The following is an 18,146-nucleotide window of genomic DNA, read 5'->3' as shown; positions in this document are numbered from 1 at the left end:
AAACCAGTAATTATGGAAAGTTTTTTATCAGACAAGTAATAAAAATGTTGTTTGCCTGAGGTCACACAGCAATGAGATAGCTCAGCAAAATAAGTCTTCTCATTTGATAACATGCACACTACTTCTGGCAGTCATGAAGGAAGATCTGACCACTTGCCATTCAAACATTGCACAGGGTCCTGCTTGGAAAGCCTTAGCTAGTCAAGAGCTTATGCGTACAAATGACCAATGCTAGTTCTGCCTAACGTGAACAGAGGCTTTGAGTGAGGCCACTGGTGCTTTAGTTGGAAGGCAGCTAGCCAGGTGCAGGCAGGATGCAGGACCCGGAACAACATAACCCCTCAGAAATTATCTGAATAGGATTAGGTTGCTGGGCACAATGCACATGTACCACTCATCTTAGCCTGTCTACTACTTTGGGGTCCAACACTACTTTGGGGTCCAACGCGTTCCTCAATTTCATGGTGGCCACAAACACAAAGCCTGACCTGCCTGGGCTCCGTTCCTCAAGACCGAAAGCCCAGAAGGCAGCATCACCCGGGTGTTTAGATCTTCAGCCACCCTTGCACTTTGTACCTGCAGAGGAAGCAAGCACGCTGTGGTACAATGTGGCTACCTTAAGGCACCACACCCTTCTTAATGCTGAGCTTTGATGCAAGGAAGGTACAAATGTCTACTGAAGTCCTATTCAGATGACCGAGGGTCACCTCACAACTTACCATCTTCAATGATTCGCTCTCACACCATCAAAAATTACAGCTAAAGGGCTCATCCTGAGCAAAGCTCCCGAGTCTCCGCTCTGACTAAGGAATTAAGTTCTCCCAGCCTCAGATCTCAGGCATCTCTGATGTCATTCTACACTGTTCCCTGTAGTGTGTGTTTTTTCATTGAATTTATGTACTTCAAGTTTTTGGTCAATAAAAGAAAAATCCAATGATGATGCTTTGGTTTCTTTTGATAGTCAGCATGGTACTACTCCAGCGGCAGTGTCCCCACAGTTGTTTCATTCACCCATGAGTTCCTGACTTTAACAAGCTGTGAACTACACTGTGTGTGCATTTGCTTTGGAAGGCATGAGGGTTGAAGAACACACCGCCAGCTTCAAACAATGGAAACCCAATAAAGGAATTTTGGATGATCCAGGTCCCCAGTGCTACACCAGTTACAAAGCAGACAATTGCGTTCAAGCTCTATGAAAACGGCCCTTTGCTTTTGTTGTTGACTAAATAAAAAACTTGAGGTCAGCTCAGAGAAAGGCAGCTGCTGGTCATGAGCCTCGCTGTCTACATGCCTCTTTTTCCCCCTTTTGAAAACAGATTGTCTTTGCTCTTTCAACCTTTCAGTTGAAAGAAAAGCAATCCAGCCTTCTGAGAAAATGCCCTAATGAGTGAGAAAATCTGCTCTACCAAGGGAGCCATGTGTGGTCAGCCATAGATATTCACCAAGCCTCCCTCTGCGCTCCAACCCTGCGGGACCCTCTTACACCTGCGCAGGGTGGAGAGGAAGGCCAGCTGGCTCCTGAGGTGGGAGCGGATGACTAAGGGGGATGTGACAAAACACAGCAGAGCACCACAGCGGTGGCAGAAGGAGAAATGCTTCAGGTGGAGCCAGGGTGCCTGGCAAAGCGCTGTGTGGCCTCTTCCAAGCACAGTGAAGAGAGCAAGCACCGTTTCATTTCAAAAGGGAGACACCAACAAAAGTGAGCACGCCTCACCCAGGTAAACAATCTCCTTCCCTAGCCTTCATGTGCTCAACCTTGGAAGCAGTTACAAGAGAGCGTTCACTTGACAGATAAAAAACTGAGGCTTGGGGCGGGGTGGCACGGGACACTTGTAGAGTGCCTCTTACACGGCACACAGCTCTATGTGTTGTAAGTTTCTCTGTGCTAGGCAGGGTTCCATGTCCTTTACACCAATTGGTTCTTTCATGGCAACACTCCTGTGAATGCTCTCCTCACCTATGTTACAAACAAAGACGCTGGCAGAGAGAGGTGAAACACTGTTTCAGAATTCCAGGGGCTTACCTGACACTTTTCAAGGCAAGCAAAGCTAAAGCTACAAATTTTCCCTGATCTTGTAGCAAAGCTCATACTAACCATGCTTTCAAGGACTGGATAACTACCACAGTCTGTTATTTAAAGGAACAAAAGAGACACAAGATTTGTATCGTCCGTAGGTTCACTGAATGTCCTGTTTAATTGCCCTTCTGTTATGCTACTAAGTTTTGGAAGAACATTTATTTTTAATGTGTGTGTGTGTGTGTGTGTGTGTGTGTAATTGTGTGTGCTGGGATATGTACATGTGAGTACAGGTATCTACAGAGACCAGAGGCATGAGCTCCCCCATGTGGGTGCAGTTCCAATTTAGTAATGTTTAAAAATGTACATGAACTTTGAAAACTCATCAGAGTTTATTAACTTCTATGGAAAAAGCAGATTCTCATCCGCCTCATACATAAAAAGTTCTAATTTTTCATGTACTAAGGTTTTTAACAACTAAATTTTAGTAAGGCTTGATCCATTGTATTCCATCATGGGTGTTCACTTTCTCTCACTCGTATTTACTCTCTCTCTCTCTTTTACCCTTTTTCTTCTCCAGGTTTCATTTCAGGAAAAAGCAATATAAATCCCATCAGACCCTTTCCTAAAATGACTTTATTATATGGTGCAAATATTAGCAAATTATTATATACTTGACAAATATTTGTTCCCAAGCTTCTCAGGAGGCTGTTTTCCTGATGGCATTTCTGGTTGAGCTTGTAAGTAGAAAGGGCTGCCTTGTCTACAGTTACCCCTTTAATTATAAATTAAAAATCCCTTTAATTATAAATATCTGCACTTAAACAGTTAGGCAACACGTCCGGTTTAAACACCATATAGTTACTCTCACACACAATGCTGACAAGCACACAAGACAGGCTGTATCACGTGACTGCTCTGCATAAGGGCTGGAGAGAAAGGAGCAGACAGGAGGCCCATCAGAGCTGGACTGAGATCTGTTTCTAGCAATGTACCATTCAGGGCACGTACTCGACCGTGCAGATTTTCCCTCTTCATCTAGAAGTGTTGCTTAATTCATAGACTTGCTGTCCTTAGAGCAGCGGCTATGACATCACCATCACCATAATCGACACCTTGCAAAGGAGGGACACCCACCATAAAGCACTGCACCTGGGCTCACTGGCATATCCTTTGGTCCAAGAAGGAATGTCCGCAGCAGCTAAGCCTGTAGTGCCAACCACGTCATGTCACCTGGCTGCTCATCGTGATGGCATTTACCCTTAGGCTCCTCCAGCCCGGCTGCTCTCACATTATTATTACCTTATAAAGGAGGTCATCTATCCTCCACCGTGCAAGGGAAAAAAATCAGCAAAGATAAACAGCGATATGAGAGGCTCCACAACAGCTGCTTGACTGGGCTCTATTCCCTCCAGACACAGCTAACGCTTCCGTCCACGAGCACTACTCACTCCCACCGCCTTCCATGTGGGGCCCTCTTCTGTGCAGCCGCAGAAGCCAGCTGGCCCAAAGCAGGCATTCCACGGCGTGTGCGAGCGAGGTGGAAGGATGCAGAAGGAAAACCAGACGCAGCTGAGCAGGCGCGGCTACTAATTCGTAAGACACTCCATGGAATTCAAAAACATTCTTTACTGAATGGTAGAAATAAGACCCTCCTGTTTAATTTCTGAAAGACCAAATTTTATATATCAAATATGTATACTTCTGAAGGCAATAAGTATACAGAATGTCTACTTTTATGTACTTTCAGCTCTCTTAACCCCAAGTGGGTCTTTCCCATTCTCTGACCTCTAAGTTAGCCAAGTGAATGCCAATGTGCAGCTCGTACTTAAACTTTCTCCTGCGGAGCTAGAACCAAGCAAGCTGGCTACTCAACATCTCTAGAGAGGAGAATACCACACCGCACCCCCAACTTTCACTGATCACATTTCAATATCAAAGAAAGCTTGCATCCTCAAACCGTGTTACTGAATCTGTACTCCACACTTTACAGCATCTTTAGAGATAGTAACAAGCAAATGCTAGCCAAACTACAGTGTTTTGCTTTTGTGCTTATAAAACTATCTGCACCGAAAGAGCAACTTTTCTTTGTTATCTATGGAAAGAACGCATGTTTTGATTTATTCAGTTTCTCAGCAAATTAATCCAAAGAGAATTTTCTCATTATGTTTTCCTAAGCACAGCATTCTCAGCAAGGACAGAAATAATTGCCAGGGAAATGAACCTTTCAGGGAATATGTACGATGCAGTGAGCTAGTCCACAAGCGTATTGATGAGATGGAAAACGGGCTGGGCTTGCTAAGGATTAATGTCCCGCCAAGGAGGCAGCGTTGAGCATTGTAAATTATACAGCCTGCTCATGGGGGGTAGAAAACCTGTGTACAGGCTGGGAAGAGTGAACGGCAGCACCTGGACTCGGCCATTAGTGTCCTAGCTTTATTCCACCTCTGCACAAGACAAAGACCGCAGGAGCTATGCCCTGCATGCACAAGAAAATCAGTCTAGCTTTTTGGTCAAGCCTTGTCTTTCCAGTTTTAAACTCTGTTCTCCCAGTCCTTCAAGAAAACGGGCCGTTCTCCAGCATGGTCTCAGGGACTCTGGATGCTCCTTTACCACAGTTCTGCACCAGTTGCCCTGTGAATCTTCCCATGACTTCTGCTTTCTAGTGCCAAGCACAATACTACACGTCATACTCAGTCCATCAAGAGATCCCTCAGGGACAACCACTAAGATGTGGGAGCAGCCGGGCTGGAGGAGCCTAAGGGCAAAGGCCGTCATGAGGAGCAGCCAGGTGACGGGACGTGGTTGGCACTACAGGCTTTGCTGCCACAGACTTTGCTACTTGGACCCACTGACATGGCAGTGAGCCTAGGTGCAGTGCTGTATGCACAGTGCTGTATGGCGAGTTTCCTTCTAGAGCCAAAACCAGAATTTATAGAATCAGCTGTATCCAACTGTATCCAACAACACGTCAGTATTTACCCAACTTAAAAGTTTCCTTGTTCTTTTCTTTCACAAGTTGAGGAAACTGCCTTCAGTCTAATTAACCTCATGGGATTGTGGAGTAGGGATGTAGATGAACCAAAGGTCCTTTGTTTTGCTGTTATATGAATTCTACCATTAAAATAATAAATTAATGGCTCACGCCTGTAATCCCAGCACTCGGGAGGCAGAGGCAGGTGGATCGCTGTGAGTTCGAGGCCAGCCTGGTCTACAAAGTGAGTCTAGGACAGCCAAGGCTAACACAGAGAGACCTTGTCTTGAAAAACCAAAAAAATAAATAAATAAATAAAATAGAATAGGAAAAAAAAAAGGAAGAAAGAAAGAAAAACATGGGCGATGCTTTTGTCCCATAAAAATATCCCCTAAATTATAAAAATTTGTAAGTAAAATATCTATGAAGGTCTCCAAATCACCGGAATGCCAAGTTTTAATTATATTTTCAGTTTCTTTCTTTCCTTCTTTCCTTCTTTCTTTCTTTCTTTCTTTCTTTCTTTTTGAGACAGGGTCTCTCTGTGTCCTAGACTCACTTTGTAGACCAGGCTGGCCTCGAATTCACAGCGATCCATCTGACTCTGCCTCCCAGGCATGCCCCACTACCCCCGGGCCCTCGGTTCCTTTTTAAGTTACTTGCAAGTAAGAAAAAATAGTGGGGGGAGGGGAAGAATCACTTTTTTTGGCCATTAAATCCTTTGATGGTATGGTTTTCTGACGTTTGTCTGCAATATCCTATCTTTTTTCATTTAAACTGTAGAATCACCCAACCACATTATATTCTGCTAAGTAATTTCAACAGGGCCTGTCCTCGTCTCATTATTAATGGTGAACCCCAAATAACTATTTTAGAAGCCACGGATCTGTAAAACTAACCAAGCTACAGAAAACAAAAGAGCCTAAATAACTAAAGTAAATCTATTTTAAACAGCGAATGCATGTTCTCTCAGGAAGACTTAAGTTTAGATATATTCTTCATTTTTACACAGTCTCCATGGTAACCACATTTCTTATGGCCCTGAATATAAAATCAGTTCACATCTGTTTCCTATAGAAGGAAATCATCTTCTACGTCCAGAGAGAGGCACCCTCCACACAACCATGCAGGGAAGTCCTATGGCAAACATACCTCTGAGTGCCTAGGTATCTCGACTTTTTGAAATGGCCAATCCCCTTGCAGCCGAGAGTTGGACAGCCCCCAGTTTCTGATGGCTCCATTAATTCTGCAGGACCTACAACAAAAGTAGTAAAAAGATAAAGTTGAAGCTTACAAGAAAAGCCGAGAAAAAAAAAAAGGTAAAGATTTAAACATCTAGGATGAGACCCAGGTAAAGGAAAGCAAAACAAAGCAAAACTCCATTTCTGAAACAATGGACACCTATAGAAAAACAAGTAGGTCTTGTAGAAATTAAAGTGCTTCAAAACATCCCTATTTTAAAAGATTTTTCCATAGCTCGTTCTGGCAGAGTTTCTTTTTCTTTAATACTGGAGTGGTGAGTTTTGATCTAGCTTTCTTTTAAGATGTCAGGAAGTGGAGATGTTTACATCTGCACTGACGGGAGCATTGGAAACAGCTGTCATTGCACAGGAATGGTCCGCGCGGAAGCTTCACACAGTGGGTTGTAGACTTAAGCAGTACAAGCACCGAGTTGGAGCCACCTGAGCCAGCGAGGCGGCCAGGGCTGGGATGCATCGTCAGCGTTAAAGCGCCACACTTCCGACTTTCCCTCATCCTCAGGTGCACATGAATCACCCCCCCCCCCCACCGCCCCAGGTGTGGCTCCGGCATCTCGATGCACAATTATATCAAGTTTAGAATTTTCATTTTGCTTCATAGAAGGTACAACACAAATGTGAAAGTCTCCTCCGGGTCTGAACTCATCTTTTGTGTTTTACAGTATTAATATTCGCCGTGGTATTATCCGCACAAACTCTGTGCCCCGGTTTATTTCACTGATACCTGCTTCCAGCCTTTTTTTTGTTGTTGTTTTAAACAAACTCTGCAACTAGAAATATACACGTGTGCTGCTAAGCACCATCAGTCTGCATATAGATCGTATAAGTAAAGCTACTCACTGTTCCGGGAAAGAACATTCATTATTTTTAAAAAGACATCTGATTATAGTATACTGTGTTTCTCATATTTTCTCATATAAGTTATATATTCTTTTAAAAATGAGATCATGGCACTTTTTTTTCCTCCCCTACTCTGTGTGCTCTTAATTCAATTGAATTGAAATCTTTATTGTGCAAACTACAGATTCCCATGTAATATAAATCATAAGGCAGAGGGTAGTCTTCTTTCATACTTTTCCCAGTTTCTGCCAGTGATAACATTTTCAAGGCTACAGCATAAGGTCACTGTTAAAATACTAAATTTGATAGTGACATTTTAATAGTCTGACAGATTATCCTGGAGAAACTAGTACTAATTTTAAAAGGCTATGTTTACTTTAAAATAAAACTCAAAATAGCATACTTTACTCCTTTAGGCAATGTGATTTTTTTTTCCATTTAAAATGTGTGTGTATGTGTGTGTATGTGTGTGCTGTTGACAATTAAAAGAAATATACAAAGAAATGGAGAAAGAAAAAAAAAAAACCAGAAAGGAGACAAAACATTAAGCACTGTTGAAGGAAATGAAAACACTGATCATGCTATTTAAGTGCATCTTACTTAGGGGAGCCTGAAGAGGGTGCCCGGTTTTGGAGCACCAGCCCACGGGGTGAATGTCTGGAGAATCTGCATCTACCCAGTAGTCATAGCAACTGCTCCAGCCGTCAAAGTGAACCTGCATAGCAGAAGAACACAGAGTCACAGCGATTCCTACGGTAACGCTTCAATCCACGGCACGAGCCTTTGTCCTTCCTTCTCGTTTACGCAGCATATTTAATGTCCAATAAGTCACTTCAATTATTTAAGGTAATCCCCTCACAGCCAGAGAGGAAAAACGGCTTTTGAAACTACCGCTGAACCCCAGCGACCGCCTTGCCAAAGATGCCTCTGAGGCAGCAGTCTACAGGCCCACTGTACGTATCCCTAAACACTGTCAGCAACCGCAGACTAGGAACCATGCCCAACAGCTTCAAACAAGCAACGGAGACACTCACAAACACTGCTGAGGGGATTTTAAAAAATCAAGGAATTGGGGGGGGGGGGGAGGAACGGGAAGAGCGGAAAGGAAGCCCTTTGAGGTAAATATAAAGTAAGATATTTTTTTTAACTACAGTGCCCTGCTAGAAACAAATCTCTGAACCATACCATTAAAAATAGTATCTCTATTTTTTATAAAATGTACTTATTTTTATTTTATGTATGTGGGTGAGTGCTTTGCCTGCTGCATGTATGTCTGTGCAGCACATGCACGGTTGATGTCTGTAGAATCCAGGGGAAGGAACCGAATCCCCCGGGGGCTGTAGTTATAGGCAGTTGTGAGCCTCCATGTGAGGGTGGGGGTTAAACCTGTTTCTTCTGGAGGAGCACCTAGTGCTCTTAACCACTGAGCCATCTCTCCAGCCCCCCAATAGCTTTTCTTATAAATAACCAGAGTATCCCTCAAGATACATTATAAAGTGGTCACAGTTGGCATTTTTACTGGTCATCAAAGTAAAGAGCAGTAGTCTTTTAGTGACTGTTACAAGACATCCACCTGTATTTTAGGTGTACAAACATCACATGCACATATATGCACACACACACACACACAGACACACACAATATTACCTTTTACAATGAAAGTGTATGCTGAGGTACTTCACATATTTTATTTTTAGATTGTTTGCCATTTTGACTCTCCTGAAGTGTATGAATCTTTCAATCTTTACAAGACAATAAATATTCTAAAAGGATGCATGAGTGTACCCAGAATACTCACAGCAAGAGAGCAAACTAAACCCATAAGAGACAATACTGATCGATTTCATTACATAAAAGTGTAAAGTTTCAGATGGTAAATCTCTCCATAAGCAAGATGAAAGGACCCCCCCCCCCAAACCCCTTATTATACACATGACAAAACCCTCTCTTCCTTCTTAACCACAATCCATCAATAAGAAAAGGGGAAAACTGCAACAGAAAGATGGCGAGTAGACAGAAATGGCTCGTCATCAAGAAAATACACATAAGCTGTTGGTGAACATGTGAAAGGACAGCCAATTTATTTGCAATGGAGAACTTGAAAATTAAAAGTACAAGATGCAATCCTCTCATCGGCCTGCCCCAAATATCCACATGTTGTTGAGCCCTGGTGCTGGATGCAGAAGCTTTAAGGGATTCCCCATAGACCACTGACAGCGACCATACTACTTGGAGAGCTATTTGGCAAAAGCAATCAACATTTAAAATGCACTGTCTTTGACTTGCTGTTTCAGTAACGTGTTGTTAATAGGGAAAGTAGTCCAATGACTAAAACGGAGGCGTGTGTCTGTGGGCTCAAAGCATTGCAATTTCTCAACCCTGCAAATCAGGTTTCCTAGAATTAAAGCCCTAAAGAATACCTGTCCTGGCAATCATGGTCCCTACCCTGCTGAGGAGGGGGAATAGACAGGGCTCACAGAGATAGTCGCCTAGCTAATAAGCAGATAGTTAGAAAGAGCCGGGCCAAGAGTCAGAAATAAAGTCACTTATTCACATACAAAGAATATGAAGCATCACCTCAGGTCAGGAAGCTCTCAAGGCTATGCTTCCTTTGATCAAAAATATGTCAAAGTTACACTGACAATGACATTCATAATTTGCTGAAAACAGTGAGTTAAGGCACCAACGCCACCGCATTGTAAGTAAGTAAGTAATGTATAAAGAAGGATGACTTACACATTAAATTGTACATTGAGCCCTCTAGTCTTCAGCTAACCATAGACAGTTACTGTTGTTTTGCTCCAGCCTTGAAGCTTGGATGCTTGTGATGTTAGCTTTTCCCGATTCTTGTTCTTTTACACTAGACTCTATGGTCACGTAAGTCATGCTTCTACCACACACAAACAGCCTCGTGTTCTGAGGTTTATCTATCTGCGTGAAGTCAGTGCTACGCTCACGAGGCGGCTGGCTCTCCCTCCTGGAAGAACCTCGTGATTACCTGTGAGCATCGAGAAGAAGAGGAAGGGTTTGTGGCTGAGCCCATCCCATGGTTACAGCAGGACCAGGAACATCATGGCTGTAACCAAATATTTTCTTCTTGGACTCAAGTCCTGGTCCCTAGGAGGGAATTCATGCCTACGACTGTACATATGATCAAGAGCTGGTGTTCTTTCTCCCCCCACCACTGCACTCTTCGCACCTCCACGCCCAGGCAAGGCATCCCTCACTACCATTTTGCTAACTGAACATGTGGTCTACGTGTTTCTAAATACTCATGTGTATAGCCATAGGTTAGTACTGCCCTCAGCCGTCAGAGATGCTCAAATGGTAGGGTCCTAAATGAACCAACCGTCTCTATAACCCACTCCAAGGTTCAGAGAACATTGAAGAACATGGGGCAGAAAAAGTAGAAAAGCTACAACAGTGAGGAGGTGTGTTTCAAAGCAACAAAAGTGTTTTCTGTATATGGCATGTCTATTGTATTCATGAACTCACTGTACCTGCGGGAAAATTGCTAAGACTGTGCCCATCACCAGAGGGTAGGAGGCCAAAGCCCTCCCAGAAGATCTACTGGCGGGGGAAGGAGTGTTACGTTCATCAGTCACAGAGCCCACAGTAAACAGCTTTTCACCCATGTTCATGCAGGAAACACTATTTAAACTTGGGGGGGGGGGGGGGAGCAGGTCACAGACCACAAAAGCCATGAAAACAGGAGAAGACTTGCTTGGGACGAAGGCTTCGGAAGGAGTGGGATGACAAAGGCCACTAGGGGGTTAAAATCAATCAAATTAATTATATACATAAATGAAACTGTCAAAGATTGAAAAACTAAATTCCAAAGAGGAACAATAGGGCATGAGGTAAGCATATAGCATGCAAAAGTTATATAACAAAAGAGAAGTATGAGAATGTTGCTACCCCATTATAGATTTAGTTATTCGTGTGCTGATTTGAACGAGAATGGCCCCTGTAGGCTCATTTGTGTGAATTCTTGGTTCACCTTTAGTGTGTGAACTGTTTGGGGAGGAAGTAGGAGATGTGGCCTTGTTTGATTAAGTATGTTAATGGGGGTGGGCTTTGAGGTTTCAAAAGCCTATGCCAGGCTCTCTGGCTCTCTCTCTCTCTCTCTCTCTCTCTCTCTCTCTCTCTCTCTCTCTCTCTCTCTCCTTCCCTCCCTCCCACTCTCCTTCCCTCCCCACCTTCCACTTGAGGATAAAATGTAAACCCTCAGCTACTGCTCCAGCACCATGCTTGCCTGCTGCCATGTTTCCCACGCCATGACAGTGATGGCCTAACTCTGAAACTGTAAGCAAGCCCCCAATTAAATGTTTTTGGTTTTTATTCCCCCCCCAGAAGCTGCCTTGGTCATGGTGTCTCTTTACAGCAATAGCAAAGTAACTAAGGCAATACATTAAGAACAAATCAGTAATAATGCTGAATTTTTTATTAAATTTCTAAGGAAATGAGATGCTATTATGGATTAAAGTACAGAGCAGACAATTTTGCTACTTAAAACTGCAGTTTAGGGAAATGGATACACTTTTCGCCTGGAAGTATAATTTGGAATCTCTACCAAAGCATCCTATATGTTACTGATAATTATAAGATTAAAATAGTACTTTTATGAAATATGCTTTTTCTTTAAAGGAAAGATTTGGTTGGGCTTTTTATGAATCTGAGAGGCAACTCAGAAAAGCACACACACACGCACACACACACATATCCACTTCTATTCTCGGATATTAAAATCATATTACAAAGGCACCACCATGTAGGGACAACCACTCCTGTGCTTGTAGGACAAAAGCAAGTGAAGAAATGAGTGGTGGAAGTGTAGGTCCTAAAAGGGGGCTCAGGACCAGAAGATGGAGTCACTCTAGGAGCTGTAAGTGCGGGGCAAGGTTCCCTTCTTCCCCAAGGTAGTCAGGAAAGACAGCAGGCCAGATCCCTTTCAGCATCCCTCCAAAGGAGCAGAATGTTGCTTTCCAGGAAACAGAAACATCCTGAACTTTAAGATATGACTTCCTAGGTTCTGGATGCTGACAAAGGAGGCTTTCCTGGTGGGAAGGCTGGTGTGGTGGTTTGAATAGGTATTGCACACTTCCCCCCTCCCCCCCAAGTCCCCATCCCTCCTCCCCCCACCCCCACCACAGATTCGTGTGTTTTAGTGCTTGACCATGGGGAATGGCACTTGGGAGGTGTGGCCTCGTTGGATGAAGTGTGTCACTATGGGGGCAAGCTTTGAGGTTTCAGAAGCCCAAGCCAGGCCCAGTGTCTGTCTTCTCTTCCTGCTGCCCTCTGAGCTGGATGTAGACCTCTGAGCCCCTTCTCTAGCCAGGCTTCTCACTGTGACGACAATGGACTAACACCCTGAACTGTAAGCCAGCCTCGTGTGAATGGCTGCCTTTGTAAGAGTTGCCATAGTCGTGGTGTCTCTTCGCAGCAATGCACTCCAAACAAAGACAGCTAGTGTCTTGATCTCCTGTGCTTCAGCACAACCTACCAGCCACGCACCACTCTCCCCTCCCTACCCAAGACTGCACCTCCTATAGCAGCGGCTCTCAACCCTCCAAATGCTGGGACCCTTTAATACGGTTTCTCATGTTGTAGTGACCTCCGATCAAAACACTGTTTTGTTGCTACTACATAATTGTAATTTTACTACCATTGTGATTTGTAATGTATATATCTGATATGCAGGGTCGCAACCCACAGACCAGTAGCACTGTTCTATACCTTCAGTTGCCTGCAGCCAACTATGGTGTGAAAATGCCAAAGAGAACATTCCATATTGTGATGAAAAGAGACTGGTTTCACACAACATTTTATAATATTTTGCTACAGCTGTCCGATTACTGTTGCTGTTGCTCCCTGTATCTAGTGCATACATTATAATTTATCACAGTATGTATATATGTATAGGTAACACTACAGTGTATATGGGATTTGGTGTGGTTGTGGGCATCCACTAGGAATCTTTGAAGATATCCCCTGAAGACAAAGGAATATAACTCTAAGACCACTCACAGAAACACTTCATGGATGGTACCTTTTTCTTAATGCAAACTGCCATGCAGGATCACCTGACAGGTGAGACCCAACATGAAAATATAGGCCATGTTAACTGATAAGAGAATTGGGGGCTGGAGCAATGGCACAGAGGCTTAGGCCTGAAACTTGGGAGTCTCCTTGCTTCTGCCTCTCCTCAAGTGCTGGAATTACAGGTAGTACTACGTTCCTGGCTGGACTGATTGGCTCTTAAACATACTGAGTTAGCCATTAAAGTTTCTCTTGTATAGCAATAACAATTTGCATAACATTTCATGTTATTTTAAGTTTTATTATTTTATAAATTATCTCATTAGATATAGCTAATGAGGACTGGAGAGATGGCTCAGCGGTTAAGGGCACTTGGTGCTCTACCAGAGACCTGAGGTTCATTCCCAGCACCCACATGGCAGCTCACACCTGTCTGTAACTCCAGTTCGAGGGAATGTGACACCCTCCCACAGATATATTTGCAGGCAAATCACCAATGCACATAAAATAAAAACAAATTATGTATTTGATAAGAAATAGCTAATGATAGAGCTGGGCGGTGGTGGCACATGCCTTTAATCCTATCACTTGGGAGGCAGAGGCAGGAGGATTGCTGTGAGTTCGAGGCCAGCCTGGTCTACAAAGTGAATCCAGAATAGTCAAGGCTACACAAAGAAACCTTGTCTCAAAAAAACAAAAACAACAATAACAACAACAACAACAACAACAAAGCTTGGGAAAATGTGCATACAGTTCCAATCCCTGCAGCATGGAACTGATTCATTTCTTGCTAGTAATGAAGAAAGTACTTCCTCTAATCTGCCTGTGCCCTAGCCTCATCCATACGGCGACAATGGCTCACACCACAGCTACTACAGCATTAGTGCAATGACAACTTAAGAAGTCATGGGGTGATGACCACTTGCCATTCTTGGAGTTGTTGGTATTCCTAACAGAGAAGTAAATGGTCCTAGGAAGACAGTAGGACAGGCACTGTTTTGACTAGAGACAGAAAAGAGTGGTGAAGCCGCTCATGAGGGCTTTGGATGTAGCATCATAACCACTGTACTGACATGCCACATGTGGCTGGAACCAGGCAAATCTTTCAGACACTGACTGAACTTAGAAGAAGTATTTGATGTCTATTAATCCTAGTAAAAACCTGATTTTACTTATAAAGCTGTTCATTTTTATTAATACTTTATAAACAATGTCTAATGGAGACAACAAGAAGAAATTAATCTCTTAAAAAGTGTGTACTATTGGACCATGGTGCTTTTATTTTTATTTTCTATTTTCAGTTTTGTTTTTTTGTTTTTTTGAGATAGGGTTTCTCTGTGTAGCCCTGGCTGTTGTGGAACTTACTTCTGTAGACCAAGCTGGCCTTACACTCAGAGATCTGCCTGCCACTGCCTCCAGAGTGCTGGGACTAAAAGACGTGTACCACCACCATACAGCTATTTTACTTCTGAAGCAAATGTCACCTTAACATGTTGTGTCTACTTTCTCCAATAGACATTCAAAATATTAAGCTACCATCCTTAACTAACGGGAAAATATCTTGGGGCAATTAAAAAAACTTGGATGGATGCAAAGCCACTTTGCATATTCCTATGTCTTTAGTAATTTAATTGCAGCACTTAAGTTCACTGTCCAGTAGTTTCCAAGGTAACCAAAGCAGGGCAGATAGCACTTACTTTTATCCGGTGATCGTCTGTGTCTGCCACAGTCGCTACTCTGATAAACAGGGGGTTTCTTTTGTCTACAGCTTCAAGCTTCATTTTCTTCTGGAATCCATGTGGAGGTTTCTGCCATGGGAGAAAGTTGTCACACAGTGAGGACAAGCAGGCTGAGGAATAACGATAAGCAGCAGTTGAATTGTTCAGGTCACCTGCTCTCAGATAAGCACCGGGTGACACTTTTCAGTCAAAACACAGGCAAAAGGACAGCCTAGCTCAAGAGCAGACAGAAGGCATAGGCAAAGGCACCGCAGCCATGTGACCAGCCAGCGAAGCCTGGACATTGTCCTTATTGGTTGAGGTGGTATGGCATGAAATTTGTTTTTTGAAAAAATAGAAAAACAGATGAAACACCTAGAAGTGTTAATAGGGGAGGGGGAAAGGGTAATTTAAAACAAATGAGCATTACTGAAAGGTCTTAGCCTTAATTTTATCTTTTCTAAACATAGCAGAAAATATTCAAAATGCGTAAGTATTATGAGCCCAAGGTGAACTGGTGATAATGTCACCATTTTCTTTAAGTTAAAGCAAAGTGGGTCTGTAATGTCTCTGAAATTTGTTCTCCTGTGTTAGCATCTACACTTGAGATCATCACTTGTATAACCCGTCGTAGTGGGTTATATAAGAGGGAAGCAGTACAGTGTGAGTTCTAAGACGCAGAGGTGGAGCCCTGAGAAGTGACTATGGCCCATTTTTTAAAGTTTATTTCTAGAGAAGGCTTTTAATGCTTATTTATCAAACTAAGTAAATTAAGGAAACTCCCAATTTAGTCATAATAAGCAACCATTTTCAATAAAATGGGTAATTTTTCCACTTCAATTTTCATCTAAGCACCTACAGATTAACATGTTGACTTCAAGTACATTTTAAATGTTCCTTGTATTATTATAATTCCCAGTGATCATATCATAGACAATTATTCTTAAAGATCACTAAATTGTGTGTGCGCGTTTGTATGTCGTGCGGTGCATATGCCAGTATGTGCACATTTATAGCCACACACAGAGTATTTTACTCTATCATTCTGCACCTTATGTTTTAGACAAATTTTCTCATTAAAATTAGAGCTGGCTGATCTACTTTGGCTAGGGTGGTTGTCTCCCAGCACTCCAGAATTTACCTGTCCTGCCTTTCAATATCAAGGTTGCACACAGCCATGCCCAGAATCCTATGAGTGCTAGGGATTTGAACACAGCCCCTCTTCAATGGCAAATACTCTTATTCCTTGAGCCAAACCCCAAGCCCGAGATTTCTACAGTGTTAACCCTTTCATCTTGATATTGAATACTAAATTTAGAAAACAAAAACAACAGCAGCAACAACAACAAAACAAACGAGCAATCCAACTGAACAAGATGGAACAGCTCTTCCATGAAAGAAAGCCCAACACCCAGAGGAAACCATCTCTGAGAAAGCCACAGGCTGAAGAAGACAAGGAGACTTTTCCGTACAGTGCTGATAAATTAGATAAAATAATGGGAGAAGCAGAGGAATCGCTGCAGGGATTCTTGACGGCCACACTGGAAAAGCCTTAGTTCTACCTCTCATGAAAAACCAGATGTGTAAGCTGACCCTACTATCACCACATCCAGGCTAAAAGCCTACACGTTGGAGGGGGAGAGAAGAGGTAGCAAACACCGCAAATCCACCCCACCCCCACCTTATTGTTTAAAACCTGAACATCTGTCAGGTGAAATCATAAAAATTCTTTTGCAAGGTTCCTCTCCATTTGTTATGATTTTCCTCTTTAAAAATACACTAGGTTCGAGCCGGGTGTGGTGGCACACGCCTTTAATCCCAGCACTCGGGAGGCAGAGGCAGGCGGATGGATGTGAGTTCAAGGCCAGCCTGGTCTACAAAGCGAGTCCAGGACAGCCAAGGCTACACAGAGAAACCCTGTCTCAAGAAACAAAACAAAACAAAACAAAAAAACAAAACAAAACACTAGGTTCTTTCTACCTGTTATTTTAAACTATTCTCGTTAATTGAGTCTACGATTAAAAACACTAGCAATTTCAGTATTAAAGTATCATCTAAAGAGCAAGATGGTCTACAGAGGACAAAGTCATGTTTAAAAACATCTGACTTTGGTTTTGAAGCCGGATCTGTATACGTGGCCGGGGCTGGCCTTGAGTCATGCTCCTCGCTCACTTCTCAACTGCTAGGATGACAAACAGGTACCCAATGCCTGACTCTTACTGAGTTATATTTAGTTTCCCCTTAAATTCTTGAGAAAGTACAAAGTATAAGGTAATTTATCTGAGGAGCTGGGGAGATAGTTCAGTTGGTGGAGTGCTCACCTTGCCAGGTTGCTCCCTAGAGCCCACATGAAAAAAGTGAGCATGGTTTAAAACAAAACAAAACAACAACAAAAAGCATGGTGGTGCACCATTGTAACCCCAGCTGGAGAGGCAGAGACAAGCAGGTCCGTGTGGCTCACACCAGCCAACCTAACCTACTTGTCAAGTTTCAAGCCAAGAAACACACCTTGTCTCAAAAACCAAGATGAACCACATCTGAGGACCAACATTCAAGGCGTGTCTGCACCCACCCACATGCCTGCTTCCCAACACTTGTACATCCACATAAATCACAGTGAGCCAGGCGTGGTGGCACACACTTTTAATCCCAGCACTCGGGGTGGCAGAGGCGGGCGGATCTCTGTGAGTTCGAGGCCAGCCTGGTCTACAAAGGGAAGTCCAGGACAGCCAAGGCTACACAGGGAATCCCTGTCTTGGGGAGGATGAGGAGGGGAGGAGAAAAGAAAAAGAAAAGGGAAAGAAATCATGGTAACAAGCTTGACTCTCAAAATTGAAAAACAGCCAGGCGTGGTGACGAACACCTTTAATCCCAGCACTTGGGAGGCAGAGACAGGAAGATTGCTGAGTTCGAGGCCAGCCTGGTCTGCAGAGTGAGTCTAGGACAGCCAGGGCTGTTACTCAAAGAAACCCTGTCTCGAAAAACAAAACAAAACAAAACAAAAAAAACCAAAAACCAAAATTGAAAGACTCTGAAAGCATCTTCTTTGGCCCTCTGCTTTCTTCTCGTTACTGCTAACCCAGCTGAGCAGCTTCACAAATGTTCGCGAATAAACAGCATCATCGACATGCAGCAGTCAAACAGAGCAAAGAACATTCTCTCACCACTTTGAAGGCTCTCGCAGGAGCAGGTAAGGAGTTGGTTTCTTCTAAATATTTATCCCAGGAAAAGTGTTTCACATGTGAGTAGCCTAAGAAATAAAGAAAAATATGAAATCCTATGAGGGCGTAATGAAAATGAGA

At 43.2% G+C, this 18,146-nt stretch overlaps 1 protein-coding gene across 5 annotated transcripts in view; it reads right to left on the bottom strand.

Moving 5' to 3' along the window:
* L3MBTL3 (L3MBTL histone methyl-lysine binding protein 3) overlaps positions 1 to 18,146 on the bottom strand; it is a 106,002-nt gene that overhangs the window by 26,551 nt on the left and 61,305 nt on the right. For all 5 annotated transcript variants that reach the window (XM_084775420.1, XM_084775421.1, XM_084775422.1 and 2 more), the window contains 4 exons: positions 18,009 to 18,094; positions 14,824 to 14,934; positions 7,688 to 7,802; positions 6,141 to 6,243 (listed from right to left, as the gene is read on the bottom strand). In XM_084775420.1, coding sequence (XP_084631546.1) covers positions 6,141 to 6,243; positions 7,688 to 7,802; positions 14,824 to 14,934; positions 18,009 to 18,094 — 415 coding nt within the window. The remainder of the gene's footprint in view (positions 1 to 6,140; positions 6,244 to 7,687; positions 7,803 to 14,823; positions 14,935 to 18,008; positions 18,095 to 18,146) is intronic.

Source organism: Acomys minous, assembly GCF_964271855.1.
Source record: "Acomys minous genome assembly, chromosome: 3".
NCBI classification, from domain to species: Eukaryota; Metazoa; Chordata; class Mammalia; order Rodentia; family Muridae; genus Acomys; species Acomys minous.
This window is presented reverse-complemented; position numbering and strand designations above follow the sequence as displayed.